Source organism: Abramis brama, assembly GCF_963993115.1.
Source record: "Abramis brama genome assembly, chromosome: 20".
Classification (NCBI taxonomy): Eukaryota; Metazoa; Chordata; class Actinopteri; order Cypriniformes; family Leuciscidae; genus Abramis; species Abramis brama.
Window position 1 is genome coordinate 29,893,261 of NC_139982.1, and position 19,572 is coordinate 29,912,832.

The following is a 19,572-nucleotide window of genomic DNA, read 5'->3' on the forward strand; positions in this document are numbered from 1 at the left end:
AGCATCATGCTTTGGGGGTGTTTTTCTGCACATGGGACAGGGCGACTGCACTGTATTAAGGAGAGGATGACCGGGGCCATGTATTGCGAGATTTTGGGGAACAACCTCCTTCCCTCAGTTAGAGCATTGAAGATGGGTCGAGGCTGGGTCTTCCAACATGACAATGACCCGAAGCACACAGCCAGGATAACCAAGGAGTGGCTCTGTAAGAAGCATATCAAGGTTCTGGCGTGGCCTAGCCAGTCTCCAGACCTAAACCCAATAGAGAATTTTGGAGGGAGCTCAAACTCCGTGTTTCTCAGCGACAGCCCAGAAACCTGACTGATCTAGAGAAGATCTGTGTGGAGGAGTGGGCCAAAATCCCTCCTGCAGTGTGTGCAAACCTGGTGAAAAACTACAGGAAACGTTTGACCTCTGTAATTGCAAACAAAGGCTACTGTACCAAATATTAACATTGATTTTCTCAGGTGTTCAAATACTTATTTGCAGCTGTATCATACAAATAAATAGTTAAAAAATCATACATTGTGATTTCTGGATTTTTTTTTTTTAGATTATGTCTCTCACAGTGGACATGCACCTACGATGACAATTTCAGACCCCTCCATGATTTCTAAGTGGGAGAACTTGCAAAATAGCAGGGTGTTCAAATACTTATTTTCCTCACTGTAGATAGATGGATAGAAGCTTATTTCCGACACGGAATAAAATATGTAATGGCGACTTTTTCTCTCGCAATTCTGAGTTTATACCTCACAAATCTGTCTTTTCCCCCTTGCAATTCTCAGAATTTTCCCACAGAATTGTGTGGTAATCCGTTGCATTTGCCTTTTTTATACCGTGGGGGGAAAAAATAATTGCGAGATGTAAATTCAGGAACGAGAGGGGGAAAAAGTCAGAATTGTGAGATAAAAGTCAATATTACCTTCTTTAAAAAAAAATTTTTTTGTCAAAAAACAACAGAATTGTGAGGTGTAGATATGGCTGAAACTCAATAAAGACACGAGTCAGTCCAATGGAAAATGTTTATTAGCGTTCACAGAAGAATAAATTCATGATTACAGCATAACAAGTGCACTGACGCTCTGCTGTTCACTCACTTTGCGCAGTTGGGTGAACTGTGAGGCACTTTGTCGATGCTCCGGCTATGATTTTGGAGGATGTTTATGAAAATATTACAAACACATTTTTTTAAAAACTGGTACAACATACAAAAAAAAAAAAAAAAAAACCCTCCCAGCTCCAATATGACGATTCCTCAGACCAAATTCCACTCGTCTTTTCAAAGGCAATCTGAAGTGAACGAAACCACTCGTGGTTCGACTGTACAATCAAACGCTCCAGCGCTGATCCAAAACAATATAAAAAGAGCATTTACTGCTACTACACGTTACACAGGATATCAATGCTTATGGAAAGTCACTGTAAAACTACAGCTTTACACCTGGAGATCTCCATTTGCTCCACTGGAAGTCATCTTGCCTCTACAATTCAGAGTTTTTTTTAAGGTGGCGAGGCTCTGACTGAGTCCATCTGTTTAGTTTCTTGAAATGCTTTTTTCGATTGTTTCGCACAATATTAACGTCCCTCGTGCGCCGGTTTGGGTTGGTTTCCAGTCGTTCTGTTTCTCACTGTCGCGCTCTAGCGAACGCGTCACGAAGCCACGGGGAATCCTCGTACAGTCTGGGGTCTCCCAGGTACTCGGTTGTGCGTTTGTAGAAGTAATAATACAACACAGCAGCTGAAGAGACACAGAACCATCAGCATGTAACTTCTGGGAAACAGTAAAACTGCTAAATATGGCGTGTATTGTGTAATATTTAGGAGGATCTGTTGACAGAAATGCAATATCATATACATAACTATGTTCTCAGTGGTGTATAAAGACCTTACATAATGAACCGCTGTGTTTTTATTACCCTAGAATGAGCCATTTCTGTCTACACACACCGCGGGTCCCCTTACATAGACATGTTTCTACAGTGGCCCTGAACGGACAAACGCGTTTCGACACTATGTTGTTCTTCGTGCAAAGAAGCGAGCTAAAGTCAGCCAATAAAACACACAATAACATATCGCTTTACTGAATAATTTAGCAAACCTAATTTCTTAATTTATCTTTGTAAAGAAACCTCATTGCTTAACTGGCTACTCTGTCTCAGACGACGACATCACTTCCTGCTAAAAATTACACACTACACCTTTAACAGTTTGCAGTGTGTCCTAATGGCCTAATCGCGCCTCTGATTTGATCACACCTCTACAACAGCTTATGTGTGTTGAGAGAGGAAGGTTAGGCCTGAATCTCCAGACCTGGCGGGATTGAGAGGTTCTTGACGAGATTGACAGTGACCCTCGCATGAAATCCAATTCAGGGTTTGGCTCACGACGGCTTACCTAGTCTCTGAAACACGAAGAGAACCTGCAGACCGTCCGTCCACACGAAACGATTGGACTCCATCCACCTCAGGTTCTGACAGCAAAGCAGCAGGATGAAGGAGAGTTAGTATTTTAGAAATACAAATATGTACAGAATTTTGGACACAGTATAATTATTATTTTTAATTTATATAGTATACAATAATCATTTTCAGCAACATTTAAGCAGATTGATTTTTTTGTTTATATTTTTAGTTTTATTTACACAATTTTAACAACATTTTTTGATAGTTTTTATTTCTGTATTATATAATAACACATTTCAGCAGAATGGACTTTAACAAATTAAGGAAAACATGCATAGAATTTTATGAACAACTGTGTAACTTTTTGTTCTCTCAGATTCCATGTGGGACCTACTAATAATTGATGCTATATACAGTATGTGTGAGTGTGAGAGTATGTGTTTTAGCATGTGTGTGAGAGTGTGTGTGTACATGTTTTTCTATCCCAGTGGGGACTTAGACCTGGATGCACACAGACTCATGGGGACTCATGGTGTCACTGTGGACCTAAACTGAGGTACACAAGCTTATAAATCATACAGAATGAGTTTTTTTGAAAATGTAAAAATGCAGAAAGTTTTGTGATTGGTAGGTTTAGGGGTAGGATTCGTGTGTGTGTGATGGGTAGGTTTAGGGGTCTGGTTAGTGTAAGGGGACAGAATATAGACCTTATGCACCAGAGAAACAAGCGCCATCTTTAGAATATTCTCTTTGAACTTCCATTTTTGCGGTCGCTCTGTATATTTCTATGGCATCGCTGTAGAGGAGTAATTAGCTTTTGAAATGGATTTACTTATTGTAGAGTTAACGAAAGTTAGCATGAGGATTGTAATGTTTAAAGCAGATGACTTAACAAATGTCAGACCGGGAAGATTTTAAAACGAGCTGTTCATTCATAAATAGGCAAGATCGCTGTGAAAATACAGACCGGAAGTCAAAAAACAACAAGCGCAGCGCTGAAAAGGGGCGGAGCTACATAAGGTCTATACAGTTTGGACAGTATAAAAACCATTATGTCTAACGTAGAGTCCCCACAAAGACGCCCCCACCAGTGTGTGTGTCTGTGTGTGTGTGAGAGTGTGTTTCTGTCTGTCTGTGTGTGTGTGTGTGTGTGTGTGTGTACACACCATGACCCAGCAGTGAAAGCAGATGCTGAGAGTGAGGTAGAGTGCAGACAGGATCAGCAGGGCTCTGAATCGCTCCAGTAAGAGGGACACGAGCCCCACCTGGAACACGTATGTGTTAAACATCATGAGAAGAATGATGATCACGTTAAACAGGATGCCAATGTCCTGGATTCTGCAGAAAGAAACAACACAGATGAGCAATATAATGTTATAAAACATGCATACATGTGCTTTTATTCAAAGCAACTTGCATTGCATTTAAGATTTAATCTAGAAAATCTGGCATTAACAAAAAAAGAGTGTTTATTTACTTGTTATATTATTGCTTTCAATATTGAGCTAATCGGGTTGATGCTATAAAAACATGAACCAGAATTTTGCATCCCTACTGTCAAACCCATAACACACTCACATGAACAGCACGAGCTGAATGACCGGAGCCGCCCGCAGCAGTTCACTGAAGGAGTTGACGAACAGGTCAAAGGTCAGCAGTGCCAGCTGGATCAGCAGCACCAGCGAGTAGTTATTGGTTTGGAGCATATCTGTAGTGATCTGGAATATATTAGCATTAGCACACAGCTCTCCCTCAAGCCTCCGCCATACGAGTCTCTTCAGCAGACGTCTGACATGGAGATTATCACACGCCGATCATATGGAGGAAACTCCATTTCACTTCTGGCTGATCCATAAACAAACAAAAGACCACAAGGATAATTCCTGGAGTTGTTCCTCGGGCCGTTTAATCCAGGCGTCAGCCATGCTGGATACAGTGATGAGCAAACATTCGATCCTCAGGAGAATATTAATGTTCCTGAAGAAACGACAGAGCTGAACTCCTCATCAGAGCGTGTCGAGATCTTCCTCCTGAAGGTAGAGCAGAGAAGATCAAATCACAGAAGAGAAATCACAATAAAACACAACTACAAAACTTTATCTATCTATCTCTTTCTATCTGTCTGTATATCTATCTATCTGTGTCTATCTATCTATCTCTATCTAACTATCTGTCTATCTATCTATCTATCTATCTATCTATCTATCTATCTGTGTCTATCTATCTAACTATCTGTCTATCTGTCTGTCTATCTGTCTATCTATCTGTGTCTATCTATCTATCTATCTATCTGTGTCTATCTATCTATCTATCTATCTATCTCTATCTAACTGTCTGTCTAACTATCTATCTATCTGTGTCTATCTATCTATCTGTCTATCTGTGTCTATCTATCTAACTATCTGTCTATCTGTCTGTCTATCTATCTATCTATCTATCTGTGTCTATCTATCTATCTATCTATCTGTGTCTATCTATCTATCTATCTATCTATCTATCTATCTATCTATCTCTATCTAACTGTCTGTCTAACTATCTATCTATCTGTGTCTATCTGTCTATCTGTCTGTCTATCTATCTATCTATCTATCTATCTATCTATCTGTCTATCTGTGTCTATCTATCTATCTAACTATCTGTCTATCTGTCTGTCTATCTGTCTATCTATCTGTGTCTATCTATCTATCTAACTATCTGTCTATCTATCTATCTCTATCTAACTGTCTGTCTAACTATCTATCTATCTGTGTCTATCTATCTAACTGTCTGTCTGTCTATCTATCTATCTGTCTATCTATCTGTCTATCTACTGTATCTGTCTGTCTCTCGGTCTGTCTGTCTGTCTGTCAATCTATCTATCTATCTATCTATCTATCTATCTATCTACTGTATCTGTCTGTCTCTTGGTCTGTCTGTCTGTCTGTCAATCTATCTGTCTATTTGTCTATCTATCTATCTATCTATCTATCTATCTATCTACTGTATCTGTCTGTCTGTCTATCTATCTATCTATCTATCTATCTATCTACTGTATCTGTCTGTCTGTCTGTCTGTCTGTCTATTTGTCTAATTATCTGTCTATCTATCTATCTGTCTGTCTGTCTATCTATTAGGGGTGTAACAGTACATGTATTCGTCATGAACGTCACGGCTCTGTGCATCCCATCAGAAGATGAATACACTCAGTCACAGGTGTTCTACACTCCAATCCATAAGGGCGCGTGTGCGATTAATTTTTGTGACGTGCTCCACAAAATTCCACGGAAAGGAAACCGGGACGGCAGAAAGTGGCATCCTTTTTGTTTTCTTCATTTTACAAAAGCACAATGTTTTGTTTTTATTGTGAGTGCAGAACACAAAAATAAAAATAGACTTACTCTAATCTGTATGACCACAAATGACAGAGTATTTTTAGTTGTTTCTGCTGTTATAATGAGACAAAAATCATCTGGCATTGAGCCGATTAGTGTCGTGGAAGTCTCACTACAGTCCACTGATGAAATAGCCGCTTTTAGCTATAATGCCAGCCGCAGCTGGAACCAGCTTCCAGAAGAGATCAGATGTGCTCCTACAGTAGTCACTTTCAAATCCAGACTCAAAACACTTCTGTTTAGCTGTGCATTTAATGAATGAGCACTGTGCCACTGTTCGTCCGACTGTTTGTACTGTACAGTATTTCATTTTATTTTTCTAAACTGTTTTAATTATTCTTATTTCTTTTTATTCTTATTTTAATTTATTTTATGTAAAGCACTTTGAATTGCCACTGTGTATGAAATGTGCTATATAAATAAACTTGCCTTGACTTGCCTATCTATCTAAGATATCTATCTATCTATCTATCATGTTGAATGTCTATCTACCAATCTATCTGTCATGTTGAATGTCTATCTATCTGTCTGTCTGTCTATCTATCATGTTGAATATCTATCCATCTACTCACCTGTAGGTGAATGTCTATCTATCTATCTATCTATCTATCTATCTATCTATCTGTCATGTTGAATATCTATCCATCTACTCACCTGTAGGTGAATGTCTATCTATCTATCTATCTATCTATCTATCTATCTATCTATCTGTCATGTTGAATATCTATCCATCTACTCACCTGTAGGTGAATGTCTGTCTATCTATCTATCTATCTATCTATCTATCTATCTATCTATCTATCTATCTATCTGTCATGTTGAATGTCTATCTATCTGTCTGTCTGTCTATCTGTCTATCTATCATGTTGAATATCTATCCATCTACTCACCTGTAGGTGAATGTCTATCTATCTATCTATCTATCTGTCATGTTGAATGTCTATCTATCTGTCTATCTGTCATGTTGAATGTCTATCTATCTATCTATCTATCTATCTATCTATCATGTTGAATATCTATCCATCTACTCACCTGTAGGGTAAGCAGAGCTGGCTTCCAGCAGAAGTGTCCTGTCACACTGGCCTCGTGTTGGACTGGCCTCGAGTCCTTCAGCTCGTGTTATCCAATGTGTTACACAGGGAGAGCAGCAGGTCACCGAGGGGATTACGGGTTATTTCCCTGAGACGCTCTGGGCATCTCTAATCTCCGGCTGATTCAAAAACTCCATAGAGCCTAAACAAAGAGATTACCAGCTTCTCTCAACACTCCTGGCGTTCAATACGAAATATCCACAGTATCGATCAATAAGCATCAGTCCTAGTGAATTCATTAGACACGAGACTCACTGAGGTGAGAAATCTCCCTGAGCTCGTGATGGTTTCTACCCATCTGTCTATCTACCGTGTTAAATGTTTACCAACACACTAACAACAACAGATTAAGTTAAGTGAAATTGAATCCTACAATAAGATATAAAATTCATGTCAGGAGTTCTAAGAGCGAGACCACTTAAAACTAAAGTCATGAGCAGCTTTGTTTACTCTGATCAACAGATTTAACCATGGATTTAACCAGCTAACTGCTAACGTTGACCAAACGCATATCTTTAACTTTTACACACCTTTAAACCCGCGCGAGTCGAAATGCAGATTCAGTGTCCCTTAATTCCTTATGATTCATAAAATCATCCGTCTGAACATTAAAATAATCATAATTTCCCGTAATTGTAACGGACAGTTTATGATTAGAGCTGTTCGCGAGGCACACTGGCACAGCAGAGCACGAGCGCTGCCGCGTCTCCCATGGCAACGGCGCGAGGATCCGGTTACCGTAAAGACATATTTCAGTATTTTTTATTATTTTATTATTATTATTATTATTATTGTGTGTCGTGTATATCTTAATCTGTGTGCATATAGTGTTATTAATTTGCAAATCTTCTTTAAAAACACAAATAAAGCTTTTTGTTTATGAGATGCTGTTCTGTTTTAAAGTGGGCGGGACATAGAGAGATTGAGTCTTTATTATAAGACTTACGGTACTCTGATGCCCTTTGAGCTCTAGCGCCCCCTGCTGGATGACACTGGCCGGTGTTCGAGTATAAAACACCTGCCGTTTGACACGCTACACACCTGAGCAACCTCGCATCACAGGTCTGGTATGTTCTGTCTCTTTATTTAATTTATTAATTCAGTAAAAGTATTATATATTCAATTTAACACTAGTTCCTTACGTTCTAACTTCATTCAGTTTGTTTTAACATAATGAAAGTGCATTGGCAGTGCTGACATATGGCTTAAATTATGTATGCCACCAACATTCGCTGTCTAAAGTGATCGACACTGTCTTGTAAACTTTAATTATAAAATCTAAATGATATTATGCATGCCATTCATTTCATTTATAAAGGAATTACCATGTTTTTGGACATATACAATGCCAATGCCATGTTTTTGCGTTTAACACCATGGTAAATGTAGATGGTATATGCCATCATCTACAATGGTTTCACAACAATACATTTATTTATAAAGCTCAAGCCAATTTTGAGTCCAAATACTAATTTATAAAATGTTAAATGTTAATGTACTGTACTCTGAAGTGTATTGTGTTGAAACTGAATATATGAAGTAGATCCTTGCACGTGTTCTCAGGCATATATGAGTGATTTCTTCCTGGGTTTGCATTTTCATTGTAACAAATTAATGTTTTAACTTGCCTTACAGCTTGTTTTGCTAAAGGATAAAATACTTATTTTATAATAGCTTTCATTCTATATAATTTCCTCCAACACAGAGCAAAGAAAATACATGTCTGTTTTCTTATCTGAAGTTGACATATGGCTGTCAGACTTTATCTCTCATGTGATTTTCGTGTGTAATTGTAGCTAAGCTCGGGAAGTTTATTTGACCTTGAGTGTTGCAATTCCTCTACGGCTTTATTGCTGGTGTAAATATGCCATGCCCATATATTTTGGTGTATTCGCACATATCTTGACTCATGAAATCACCATCTATGTTTTACAGTGGCCCTCTAAAATTTTTATTTAAGTTGCACTTAAAACAGTCAGAATGTCATTGCATTAGAACCACACAAGCTTCATTTCCAAGCAGAACATTTCATTAACATTTTGTTTCAGACATTTTGCACAGATTCAGACGACACTTGTACTGGCATATAAACATTTTAAGTGTCACTTAAAATTGTGGCCATATTGTATGTTGTTAAATAAGGTTCAACCGAAACTTTCCTTCAAGTAACTGCATGAAAAAGTTTTGGGGCCCTTGTGATTGTGGCTCCTGTTTGATCTCCTTTCCAGTTTTATATGATCTATACATGCATGGTTTTCCAGATATCCCTGATTCAAATCCCCCATAATCGCTCTTGAGCTATTGTTCCAACCACAACCCAGTCCATTAATTCATTAGGCAAATATTGCATGTTGCATATAACCTGTGGTCATTTAGTTTGGAGGTATTTCCCTTGCATCCAGACCTCATCCGCATGGGAATCATAAACTCGTGATTGTGGGTAAGAGCTCTGAATGCTGTCTATGTAAACTGAGCTAAAGTCTTTATTTGCATCTCACTTTGTTTTTACACACACTCCCTCTCACAGTGCAGTCACATGACTTCATCCTGTTTCGCGGTGCACATCCTGGAAAGAGAAATGAAATTGTGCCTTGCATGGAGAGTTACTTGATTTCTACATGAGTAAATGTTTATTGTAATTTGAGAGATGACCATCGGTAGCTGGAGGACGTAGGCCTATTTGCTCATGGCATGAGAGGGAGTGTCCTAAGCATAAATCTTAATGCCACGTCCGTATATTCATGCGAAATTCCCATGTGTTTTGTTGCTGCAGTGTTTCCCACCAGCCCGCTGATTATGTAATGCAGTTGTGGCCTATCATCGAGGAAGAAGGGTTGAAAATTATTTGGTCATTTCGAGATTATCAGCATTTGCAGGTGACCGTTTCTTCTTTGATAAATACAAGTGTATCCGTTGTGAACAGCCAGGTCAAGAGATAATGAGTGACAGGTTAATATATCAGCCAATTTTTGAACATTTTAAAATTAGTTGATAAATAATTCTTCCAGTAACTGATTGTCTAACTGATTATCTTATCTTACATTAACTCTTTCCCCGCCAAAGTTTTTTTTTTTTTAAAGTTGCCAGCCACCGCCACAATTTTTGATAATTTTCACAAAAATGTAAAAAAAAATGATTCTAGCTTCATGCATTCTTTTTTTACTCTTGAATGTGGGTAAGTTTCATTAAAAAAAATATATATATATATATATAAAAAAAAACATTTTGAGCAAAAAGCTGAGAAAATCATGACTACATCTGGATGGGATTCAGAATGATGATCAAAACACAGATGTAGATCGAGTTCATCAACACCCCCAAAGCCTCAGTCCTGTAGCTCGTCCTGGGTCGACATTTCATTCAGTAACATTAGGCAGTTTTGATTTATATGCTGTTAATGTTTATGATCGCGTTATTTTACATAGTGCTTCTTCTTCGCATGTGCTTTTATCAGGAGATTCAGTACTCTTTCAGACGATGTGCGTAGCGCCCCCTACCGTATAACAGAGAAAACCCGGAAATACGGAAAATGTTGTGTAAATGACAAAAAACATGTTGTGTAAATGTGTTATCAGTGTGTGTGTGTGTGTGTGTGTGTGTGTGTGGACTTGCTATTGCTCATAGATACACAGAAACGCTGCTGTGAGCATGTAAGATTCGCTGCTGCTGCATAAATAGTCGTACATAAATCCCGTAGCAGATCTAGACAGGTGGAGCTGGGGAGGTGGAGGGTTCAGAAGAGCTCTGATAGCACTGCAGGACTAGCTTACAGCAAACACTGAACCAGATTAGTTAAATGTTGAGCAAGCAATCTCATTGGCTGCAGGATCAGCAGAGGCCAATCAGCTTGTGCCAGCCGTAATGATGTGATTGCTTGCAGATCTCGGCCAAAAAGCTGCGCTTGAACACACCAAAAGGACATAAGGCGACTTTCAACTAGTATGTGCATTCTGCACCTGCGTGAAAGTAAATATATGTCTATATCAGCAGTTATCAATAGTCTATTTCTGTCATTCAAAAAGGGAAACTGAAGTTAGGACTGCAGATATATAAACCGTAAACAAAGCAGCGATTGCTTACCATTTTGAATATCAATCACGCTGATCACTTTCTTCATTCCAGTCGGCTCATGTTATTATGAAAATATTTGGGCATTTGAATGCTCAGGTAAGATGACGTAAAATTATAACAGTCTTATGTCTTTGTCTCAACATGCTGAATCGGCCCACAAACCCAGACAGGGTCTGTTACAGTTTCGGTTTAAGCAGAGGCAGAAGAAGGATCTAAGTGCAGCAGTAATATTTAATAAACAGTCTCAAACTAAACAAAATAATCTCAGAACAAAAACCAGAACAACCTACACATGCAACGTAAAATAACTGACAAAGAGCAAGACAGAACACAAGGTATAAATAGACCGAACTAGAGAGGCAAATAACAAGACACACCTGAACTTAACTAACTAAGCAATAAGTAACTATGGAAACAAACAGGCAGGGGCGGAGGAAGACTAAACTGAACTAATAGACAGAACACAAAGACAGAAATCAAAACAGACTGACAATGTAACAGCGTCAACCTAAAGCCAACGGTGCAGAACACACCAAAAAAAGCCGAACCGACGCTCAAAAAACGGCCCGACATTGACCGACGGCTTGGTATTCGGCCTTAAAGGACCAATCAGGCTGCGTCCTCTAGAGTGTCATGACTGAACTGGATATATATATATATATATATATATGATAGGATATACATATATGATGTTACATAGATATGTTGTTAAAACTAATCATTCAGAATTAAAATGTTGCCTTGGTTTTATTTAGTTTTATTTGAAGTACTGAAATTACTAAAAAACGGAAACTGAAATAAAAATGAATGAAAAGCTAATTCATAATATAAACACATACTATAACATATAAATAGTACAGAAAATAAATACAAACTATAACATATAAATAGTACTAAAATAACTGATTCTGTCAGCATTCGTATCAGTTCCTCTGAGCTCTTGGAAAAGTGGAGCAGGTCATTCAAGCCGGCTGGACATTTACTGAAGGAGGAGTTCTGTTTTCTTTAGCTCCCAAATCACAAGACCATCGCAACTGCTACGTAATATCAGACAAACACAGATGTCATTTAGATAAGGCATGTGCTTGAGGGAATTACAGCAGACTTGTACTGAGCGTCTCAAGACAGAAAACAACATGGCACCTTTTTGAAGGACTGTTTAACATCCTGGTTAATGTTTATTTGAGGATATGTTAGGATATTTCAGCCGCCTTCAGCATATTCCACTAATAAAGCTGACTTTAAGCAATTAACTAAAGTCAGTGTTTAACCTCAGGCCAGATCGCAGTTTAAAGTGCAATAATTATAATAATGTAACATTTGCTGAATGCAAGGTTAATGTTCTTACCAGTTGCGACACAACAAATTTCTAGCTTTAAGTAATTTTTCCGTCCTTATTGAAAATGAAAAGCAATATTTAGAACATATTTTTTATAGTAGTTTATATGTCTACTATAGAGATATTTGGAGAATAATTTTGGACTAATGAGACTGTGGGAGTGACGGAACAAAAAGTATTGTGGTATGTTACTTGTCACACTTGTGGCCGATTAGGGAAAGAACTACGAGACAAAATTGTTTTCTTATCATTGTTTGACCTCGTTTGACCACTTTAGCAACATTCCTTACAAACTCCTTATCTTAAAGGAGACCTATTTTGCCATTTTTCAATTTTATTTAATTTTTTGGGTCTACTAGAATAAGTTTTCACTCTTGAACGTTCAAAAAACACATTATTTTTCACATATTCTTCATTGTTGCGGCTCCTCTTTTCCCAGTCTGTCAGTAACGCTCTGTTTAGTTCCTGTCTCTATGAAGCCCCTCCTTCTGAAAAGCACAGTGTGCTCTGATTGGTCGGCTGGAGCAGTGTTGTGATTGGTCAAGCGCTTCGAGCGTGTTTGGTAAATGCCCCGCCCCTTTCCATAACCTCCAATTTCAACACACTACTAACTAACTTAACCAGGCCCCGCCCCTTTATTATGCGCATGAATAATTTAAATGAGGAATATTGTGACGTGTTCGTTCCCGGAAGAAACTCAAGACTACAATGGAGGCGTTTCAGGGAGTTCAGAAACAGTGACACTTATATAGAGAATAACTCCCGCTGGAGGGACTTTGTAGACCTTTTTCGTGCTCAAACAGCAACATTACACACTAAAGAAAGATGACCATGGAAAAAAGCACAACAGGACCGATGTAATTTCAGCCCGACCCGTCTCTCTCTGCAGGGATGTCCAGCTGGCTGAAGGACGGGGAGGTGTTGGAGGGGACGGGCAGCGGTCAGATGTCCCCCAGCTCCAGACTGCCGGGTCGCACGGCGAGGTTACAGTCGTCCAACGAAGTGCCTCCTCCTGGCTCAGACAGGCAGGACAGAATGAGCAAAGCTAGAGAGCTCTTTGAGCTCTGTGATAAAGAGGGGAAAGGATTCATCACGAAGAGAGACATGCAGGTGAGACAGGACAGGGCGGTGGTGTAAGTCCACGCTATATGGTTCCTTTAACAGTTCCCAAGCCGTGCCAAGTGTTACTAGGGTTGTATGATATATCAGCTGGTGATGCTTTGAAGTGCTCTCTGTTTAATGTGTGTAATCGTGTTTAAATCCACCAGTGGCTTCAGCAAGAGCTTCCTCTGTCTCCTGAACAGTTGGAATCAGTGTTTGAGAGTTTGGACAGAGACAAAAACGGTTACCTTACACCCCTCGAGTTCCACACGGGCCTAGGTTAGTGTGTATGTCTCTTTAAATGTTTGGTAACACTTTAATTTTTGGTGAAATAGTTGCACGTTACTACATGTACTTACTATATTTATAACAGTATATTATGCATAATTACAAGTAACTAACCCTAAACTAAAACCTAACCCTATAGTACGTACATGAAGTTAATTAATATTACTCAGTTAACTACATCACCTTAAAATAAAGTGTAACCAACATTTTATTTAAAATATGTTTTTTATTAAAAGTTGCTAAAAAAAAATTATTTATTCTAACAATTTTTTTATGATATAGATTATAACCAGCATTTTTATATTATTTCTATTCTTTTATAATATTTATTTTAAAATAAATATTGAATACTTTAATAATTCAACATATTTTAATTTGTAATTTTAGTTTAAGTAATCTTGTGTGCTTTTGTCTTTTTAGTTTATATATATATATATATATATATATATATATATATATATTAATACTGTATATTAAAATAATATTTTATATATATATATATATATATATACACACACACACACACACACACACACACACACACACACACATTTGTAGCTGTAATTTAAGTTTTAGTAAACTTGTGCTTTAACTTAACTTGTTTTTTTTCCTCCATTTTTTTTTTATTTCAGCTTTTTTCTTTTTCTTTTTCAGACCAAAAATGATTTTTATTTCGTTTTAATTAACAAAATAGCAATGCTGATAAAAAACCTGATGCCACTCGCTGAATCAAACACGCTGATGCTGAAATGTTTCATTACATATTGCGTACCATTTCACATACTATTTTTAAAAGTAGTATCCAGTATAGTATACTATGTGTAGTATGCATTAAGACATATGCCTTAATTAAAATCTCTCTGTCTAAATAAGGAGAGCTTGTTGGTTGTGGGCCGGAGGAGAGAGCGAGGAGCGGAGAAAGACAGAAGGTTGATGAGGAGCGAGTAGAGCCGGCAGAGATGCGATTCACACACATCCTCATGGAGCTGGGAGCCGACAAACTCTTCAAAGAGTGAGTTAATACACACAGCTGTGGTCTGTAACAGATAAGATAACGAGTAAACTATGCTTGTATGTTTGAATCAATACTGGCTTGACAAAGCTAACATACTGTTGTTGTTCACATTTGGCTTAAGGTTTCTGGGCTTTTAAGGCTTTTAAAGAGTTTTAGCTTTTAGTTGTTTTAAAGATTCTTCAATTTTTTCATCATGTGTGTCTGTGTGTTAGTCAGTGGGAGTTGTGCACTCTGTGGGGTGAGCTCCAGAGGGACAAACCCGAGCTTCTGGGGGTTTTGGAGGAGGTTCTTTCCTACACCGTCTCTCATCTACAGGATGCACTCAAAGAGAGAGACAATTTAGAGCAGGCATTGCGCAGGTCAGCCCTCATTGGGGTCCTCAGGCCTCATTGCATCCGAAATCGCATGCTCTCTTGGGTTGGTACTAGTAATTACTTTGCGGCTGCTTAAAATATATAGTATGGATGTGTGTAGTATAAATGTAATCCGGACATACTACATCCACCATGTTGTCATTATCATGTGGCCTACCAGCATCACCTCCATTCATAAATCCTTTCCCGTGGCCTCATGGGATAGTAAAGTGTCCATCATATGCACACTTCAGAATCTCACCAGAAGTAGTAGGTTATTTTGCCTACTATTTTATTAGTACTGTGAATTCAGACTTCTTTTGTCACATAATGTTTTTGGCCTACTATATAGTAGTGAAGTATGCGATTTCGGACGCAGCCTTGCACCTGTTAACTTCTTTAAATAACCGTCTTGAGATAAAGACGTGTTCTGAGTGTTTACATGTCCTACAGGAGAGAGGAGGATCATGACAGGGTGGTTCGGTCCATGTATGAAGACATGGAGACTCAGTTAAAAGAAGAGAGAGAGAAACGACAAGCTCTGGTAAATTCACACACACTATAAATATGAAGCACAGATTTTAGTACAGATTCACATTTAGCATAAGAACTGTGGTTATTTAATTAGAGAACAATATTATTAGAGGATACATTGTTCATGGTGATTATTATAATGATATTGATTATGATTGTTATGATGGAGATAATGATGTTCATGGAGATTATGATGTTGGTAATCATATTGTTCACTGTGTTAAATGATAATAATGGTGATTATAATGATAATCCAGAAGATGGTTTTGTTGTTAGTTATCATATGACAGAATGGTAATGATATTGATGATTTTTTTTAATGGTGATAGTAATGGTGATAATGATAGTAATGGTGATTGATGCTGATTATGATATTGATGATGGTGATTATGATGGGAAAACAATATTTATAGTGAAAATGGAAGTAATGGCCTTTATGATGTTGGTAATATTGTTCAAGATGATGATAAAGGTGATATGATATTGCTCATGTGATTATGATGGTGCTAATTATAATGATCATGGTGATGTTTATGATGATGGTGACTTTGGTGATGGTAATTGATAATGATATTCATAAAGGGTGGTAATGATGGTGATAACAATATTGATGAGGATGATGGTGGTGATGTTGGTGTGTTCTGTGATGAAGGACAGTGTGAGACAGGGAAACAAGAAAGAGCAGCTACTAGAGGAACTGAGGACACGAGAACAAGAACTCGAGTTCACGCTCACCAAACAGCGGGAGGTACAGACTCCTCATTCACTCGTCAACACGTTTGATTTATTAATCCAGCTGGAGGTCTATCTCAACCCACCTGTGTGTGTGTGTGTGTGTAGTTGGAGAGCAGGATCAGCACTCTGAGCAGTGATCAGGCTAACACTCGCGGAGAGAACCGCCGACTACACAACGTCAACCAGCAACTGCAGGATGAACTTGACCAGAGCCGAGAGCAGCTTCAGCAAACTCTGAGTCAACTACAACAACTGCAGACCACCATCAAACAACAGCGCAGGGGCAAAGAGAGGTGGCTTTTCATGAGTGCTACTCACTTAATTATAATACTTAATTATTAATACTATTCTTCAAAATAAAGATTCCAAATGGGTTTTTGCAGTGATGCCATAGAAGAAAAATTTTTGGTTTCCTAAAGAACCTTTCAGTGAACATACTTAGTGTGAAGAACATTTTAATAATCTATGGAACCTTTTTTCACTATAAAGAACCTTTTGTGCCGTGTAAAGTTCCATGGATGATCATCAATACCAGTAAAAATTTTGTTTTAAAGCCCTGTTTACACCTGGTGTTAAGATGCGTTTTGGTCGATCGGATCACAAGTAGATGAGGGAGACACATTCCCGTTTACACCTGGTGTTTTAATCCGTCTCTTTTGTCCACTTTCAACCAATTCTGTCCTGATTTCTTCGAGGGGAGGGTTTATGGGCGAGTAAATGTAAGGGTTTTTCCAGATCTTTCAATCTAATGGATGAAATAAGCTTGTGTAATTTACATGTGAACTCGACCGGAGACTATGGAAAAACACACGGAGAGCATCAGCTTTAATTTCTGCTCTGACAGACAGAGTGTGTGTTAGAGATCAGGAATGGAGAGAGAACATTGTGCTTGGTACATTTTTCGTCTTCAAACCAAACTTGGGTCTCCAGCCGATAAAGTTTAAATCCCGTCTGGCTCGAGCTCTTCCCATAATGTTACTCATTAGATCAGTAGACGGAGAGAAGATGGTCTTTTGTGGCTTTTCAACCACATGAGTGTTTACACTACAAAAGCAATCCGGTCTAATGTGTTTTCAACTACACCTAGCGTCGTCCACTTGTGATCCGATCGACCAAATTGCTTCTTAATACCAGGTGTAAACAGGGCCTTAGAGTGTGATGATAAAAACTAGTGAGCAAACAAACATAAGTTGCTCTTTCCTGCTGATAGTCTTGTGTATTTTTCACATCTGACTGTTTCTCACTACAGAGAAGTCCTGAAAGTGTCCCGAAACATGCAGAAGGAACGGGAAAGCCTCGTGAGACAGCTGGACTTGCTCAGGTAGGCCAACCCGACTTTAGTGTGCAACGTTCAAGTTTTCAAGTGTAGGCATGTGTGTATTATTCTTATCTGAAAGATAAGGCCATAATAATTGAGCAATCAAAATGCAAAACGAACAGATGCAGGTTTAGGATGGTTGATCAGTCATTGTTCCATTTTATTGATAACATTTGTTATCTATATTCTGAGGCTGTAAAAGTCCTGTGAGTAGGAGCTTTATCTTTAAAAATGTACCTGTAGTTTTCACTCTCTCTCTCTCTCTCTCTCTCTCTTATAGAGACATGAACAAGCGTCTTCGGGATGATAAAGATGCCCATCAGACACAGAAGATGGTTAGTCAAAAATACCCCTTCACGTCCCCCACCCATTACCCACCATGCCGCTGTGTTCACGCCTTCTCGCCGTGGGCGCGTTCTGTTTACCCGTATTAAGTCCATGTAACATTACCCACAATGCACCCCTGCAGACGGTGCAGCTAAAATGTGAACGGATACATTCAGCTGGATGTATTTCTCTGGGTTTCCATGAGCCCATGTTCCCTCAGGAATTCGAAAGCTTCCAGATTCCACATTTTCCAGCTCTTTTCATGTTATTTTCGGGAGAGCTTGTTCCATTCGTCCGCCTCTTAGAGGAGCAGCAACAAATGACTCGGAGGAATCTTGGTACGGATTAACGCATGTCGCAGCGCATACGCCTCAGCGAAGACCTGTGGAACATTTGAGACTGTGAATATGGAATTTAGCCGATGCCTGTTCTCCAATGAAACGGCTCACGTTTGGAGAAAGATTGTTCCTTGTTCGGTCTGTTACAGAAGCAAGTGCGACTAAAGAATCTTCTGCATGGCAATTTTCTGCTTCAGAAGAGCCTCAATGCCCCTCTTTTTTCTTTTTTTTTTACAAAGAAAGTCTAAAAATAAGAAAGGGAGCATAAATAACGCTTAAAGTCCCCCTGTGGTGAAAATCACGTTTTTAATGTTGTTTATGTTTATGTGGTGTGTGTTTTTTTAATGTGCTTTAAGACAAACCATGTGAAATTCATAAGTCAACAGCATTGCTGAGTATTTTCTCTTTAAAACTGCAGTGAACCAAAGACAGTCTCAAAAACAAAAATCGCTGGTGTTTCTGACATCACAAACTACCTTGTAACCAATCAGATCAACGTACCGGCGGGCTTTAGCATATCATTAACAGCGAACTAGCATGGGAGTCTCGAGAGATGCCAGGTTATCCCGGTATATTTTTTGTTGATATGAAAAATCAGGTAGATTTAGCGATATAGCGGATGTATGATGTATATTACGATGTTATGATGAACTATATGCCTTTCTCCACTAACATTCTGATGATTGTTAGAAGGCAGACTGAGATGGCGAACGGGAACATCGTTTGAATTTGTGTAACATTAGCAACAGATTATTAGCTAGCTGTTTGATAACATAGTCAAGCAATAGGCTAATCATATTAATTACCGTTATGTGTCCTAACTGTTATACGTTGTAAAGAGCGATACCATTGTGCAGCGTTTAACGTACCTCAAAAAGTTGACAGAGTGAATCTGTATATATATATTTGTAATTTAGTACAGTTTTGTTTGGTAGTTTCTTTTGAAATGAGCAGTTCTGTCCAATGACAGTTTATGTGTTTGGTCTCTGATTGACGCGAAAAGAACAAAATGTAGTGTAAGTTACAGTTTTTTGTTAAGTTGAACAAACTGGATATATTGTCAATCTTCGTGACGGTGAACAATAAAAATGTTTGTTTGTCTTGATTCTTGTCGTTATTCTGGGTGATTTACATTCATGATTCATACACACGAGTTCTGTCATTTCACAACCATTGCCAACCTATGTCAAACAATGGACTAATTTGTAAGAATAAATGCATTTAAAAAAAAAAAAAAACACTTAGACAAGCACCTCACCTGTCCTGAACCCAGTTTTACATTAATT

The 19,572-nt window shown here is 38.4% G+C and overlaps 2 protein-coding genes across 4 annotated transcripts; one reads left to right on the forward strand and one right to left on the reverse strand.

Moving 5' to 3' along the window:
* Positions 1–1,011: 1,011 nt before the first annotated feature.
* tmem138 (transmembrane protein 138) lies at positions 1,012–7,580 on the reverse strand. Of its 2 annotated transcripts, XM_084094262.1 has the most exons (6): positions 7,398–7,578; positions 6,809–7,009; positions 3,984–4,435; positions 3,572–3,743; positions 2,398–2,473; positions 1,012–1,741 (listed from the first exon to the last, which is right to left on the reverse strand). In XM_084094262.1, exons 3-6 carry the CDS (start codon positions 4,109–4,111, stop codon positions 1,629–1,631), a joined length of 489 nt encoding a protein of 162 aa, XP_083950388.1. In that variant the 5' UTR covers positions 4,112–4,435; positions 6,809–7,009; positions 7,398–7,578; the 3' UTR covers positions 1,012–1,628. The 2 variants fall into 2 exon arrangements, with proteins under 2 accessions (XP_083950388.1, XP_083950387.1); XM_084094261.1 differs by having other exon boundaries at positions 6,809–7,580.
* Positions 7,581–7,855: 275 nt separating this feature from the next.
* Positions 7,856–19,391, forward strand: cracr2b (calcium release activated channel regulator 2B). Of its 2 annotated transcripts, none has more exons than XM_084095426.1 (10): positions 7,856–7,934; positions 13,167–13,387; positions 13,546–13,657; positions 14,540–14,678; positions 14,894–15,040; positions 15,488–15,578; positions 16,221–16,316; positions 16,409–16,596; positions 17,553–17,624; positions 17,902–19,391. In XM_084095426.1, the coding sequence occupies exons 2-10, from the start codon at positions 13,169–13,171 to the stop codon at positions 18,053–18,055; spliced, it is 1,218 nt and encodes a 405-aa protein (XP_083951552.1). In that variant the 5' UTR covers positions 7,856–7,934; positions 13,167–13,168; the 3' UTR covers positions 18,056–19,391. The 2 variants fall into 2 exon arrangements, with proteins under 2 accessions (XP_083951552.1, XP_083951553.1); XM_084095427.1 differs by having other exon boundaries at positions 7,856–7,929.
* The last annotated feature ends 181 nt before the right edge of the window (positions 19,392–19,572 follow it).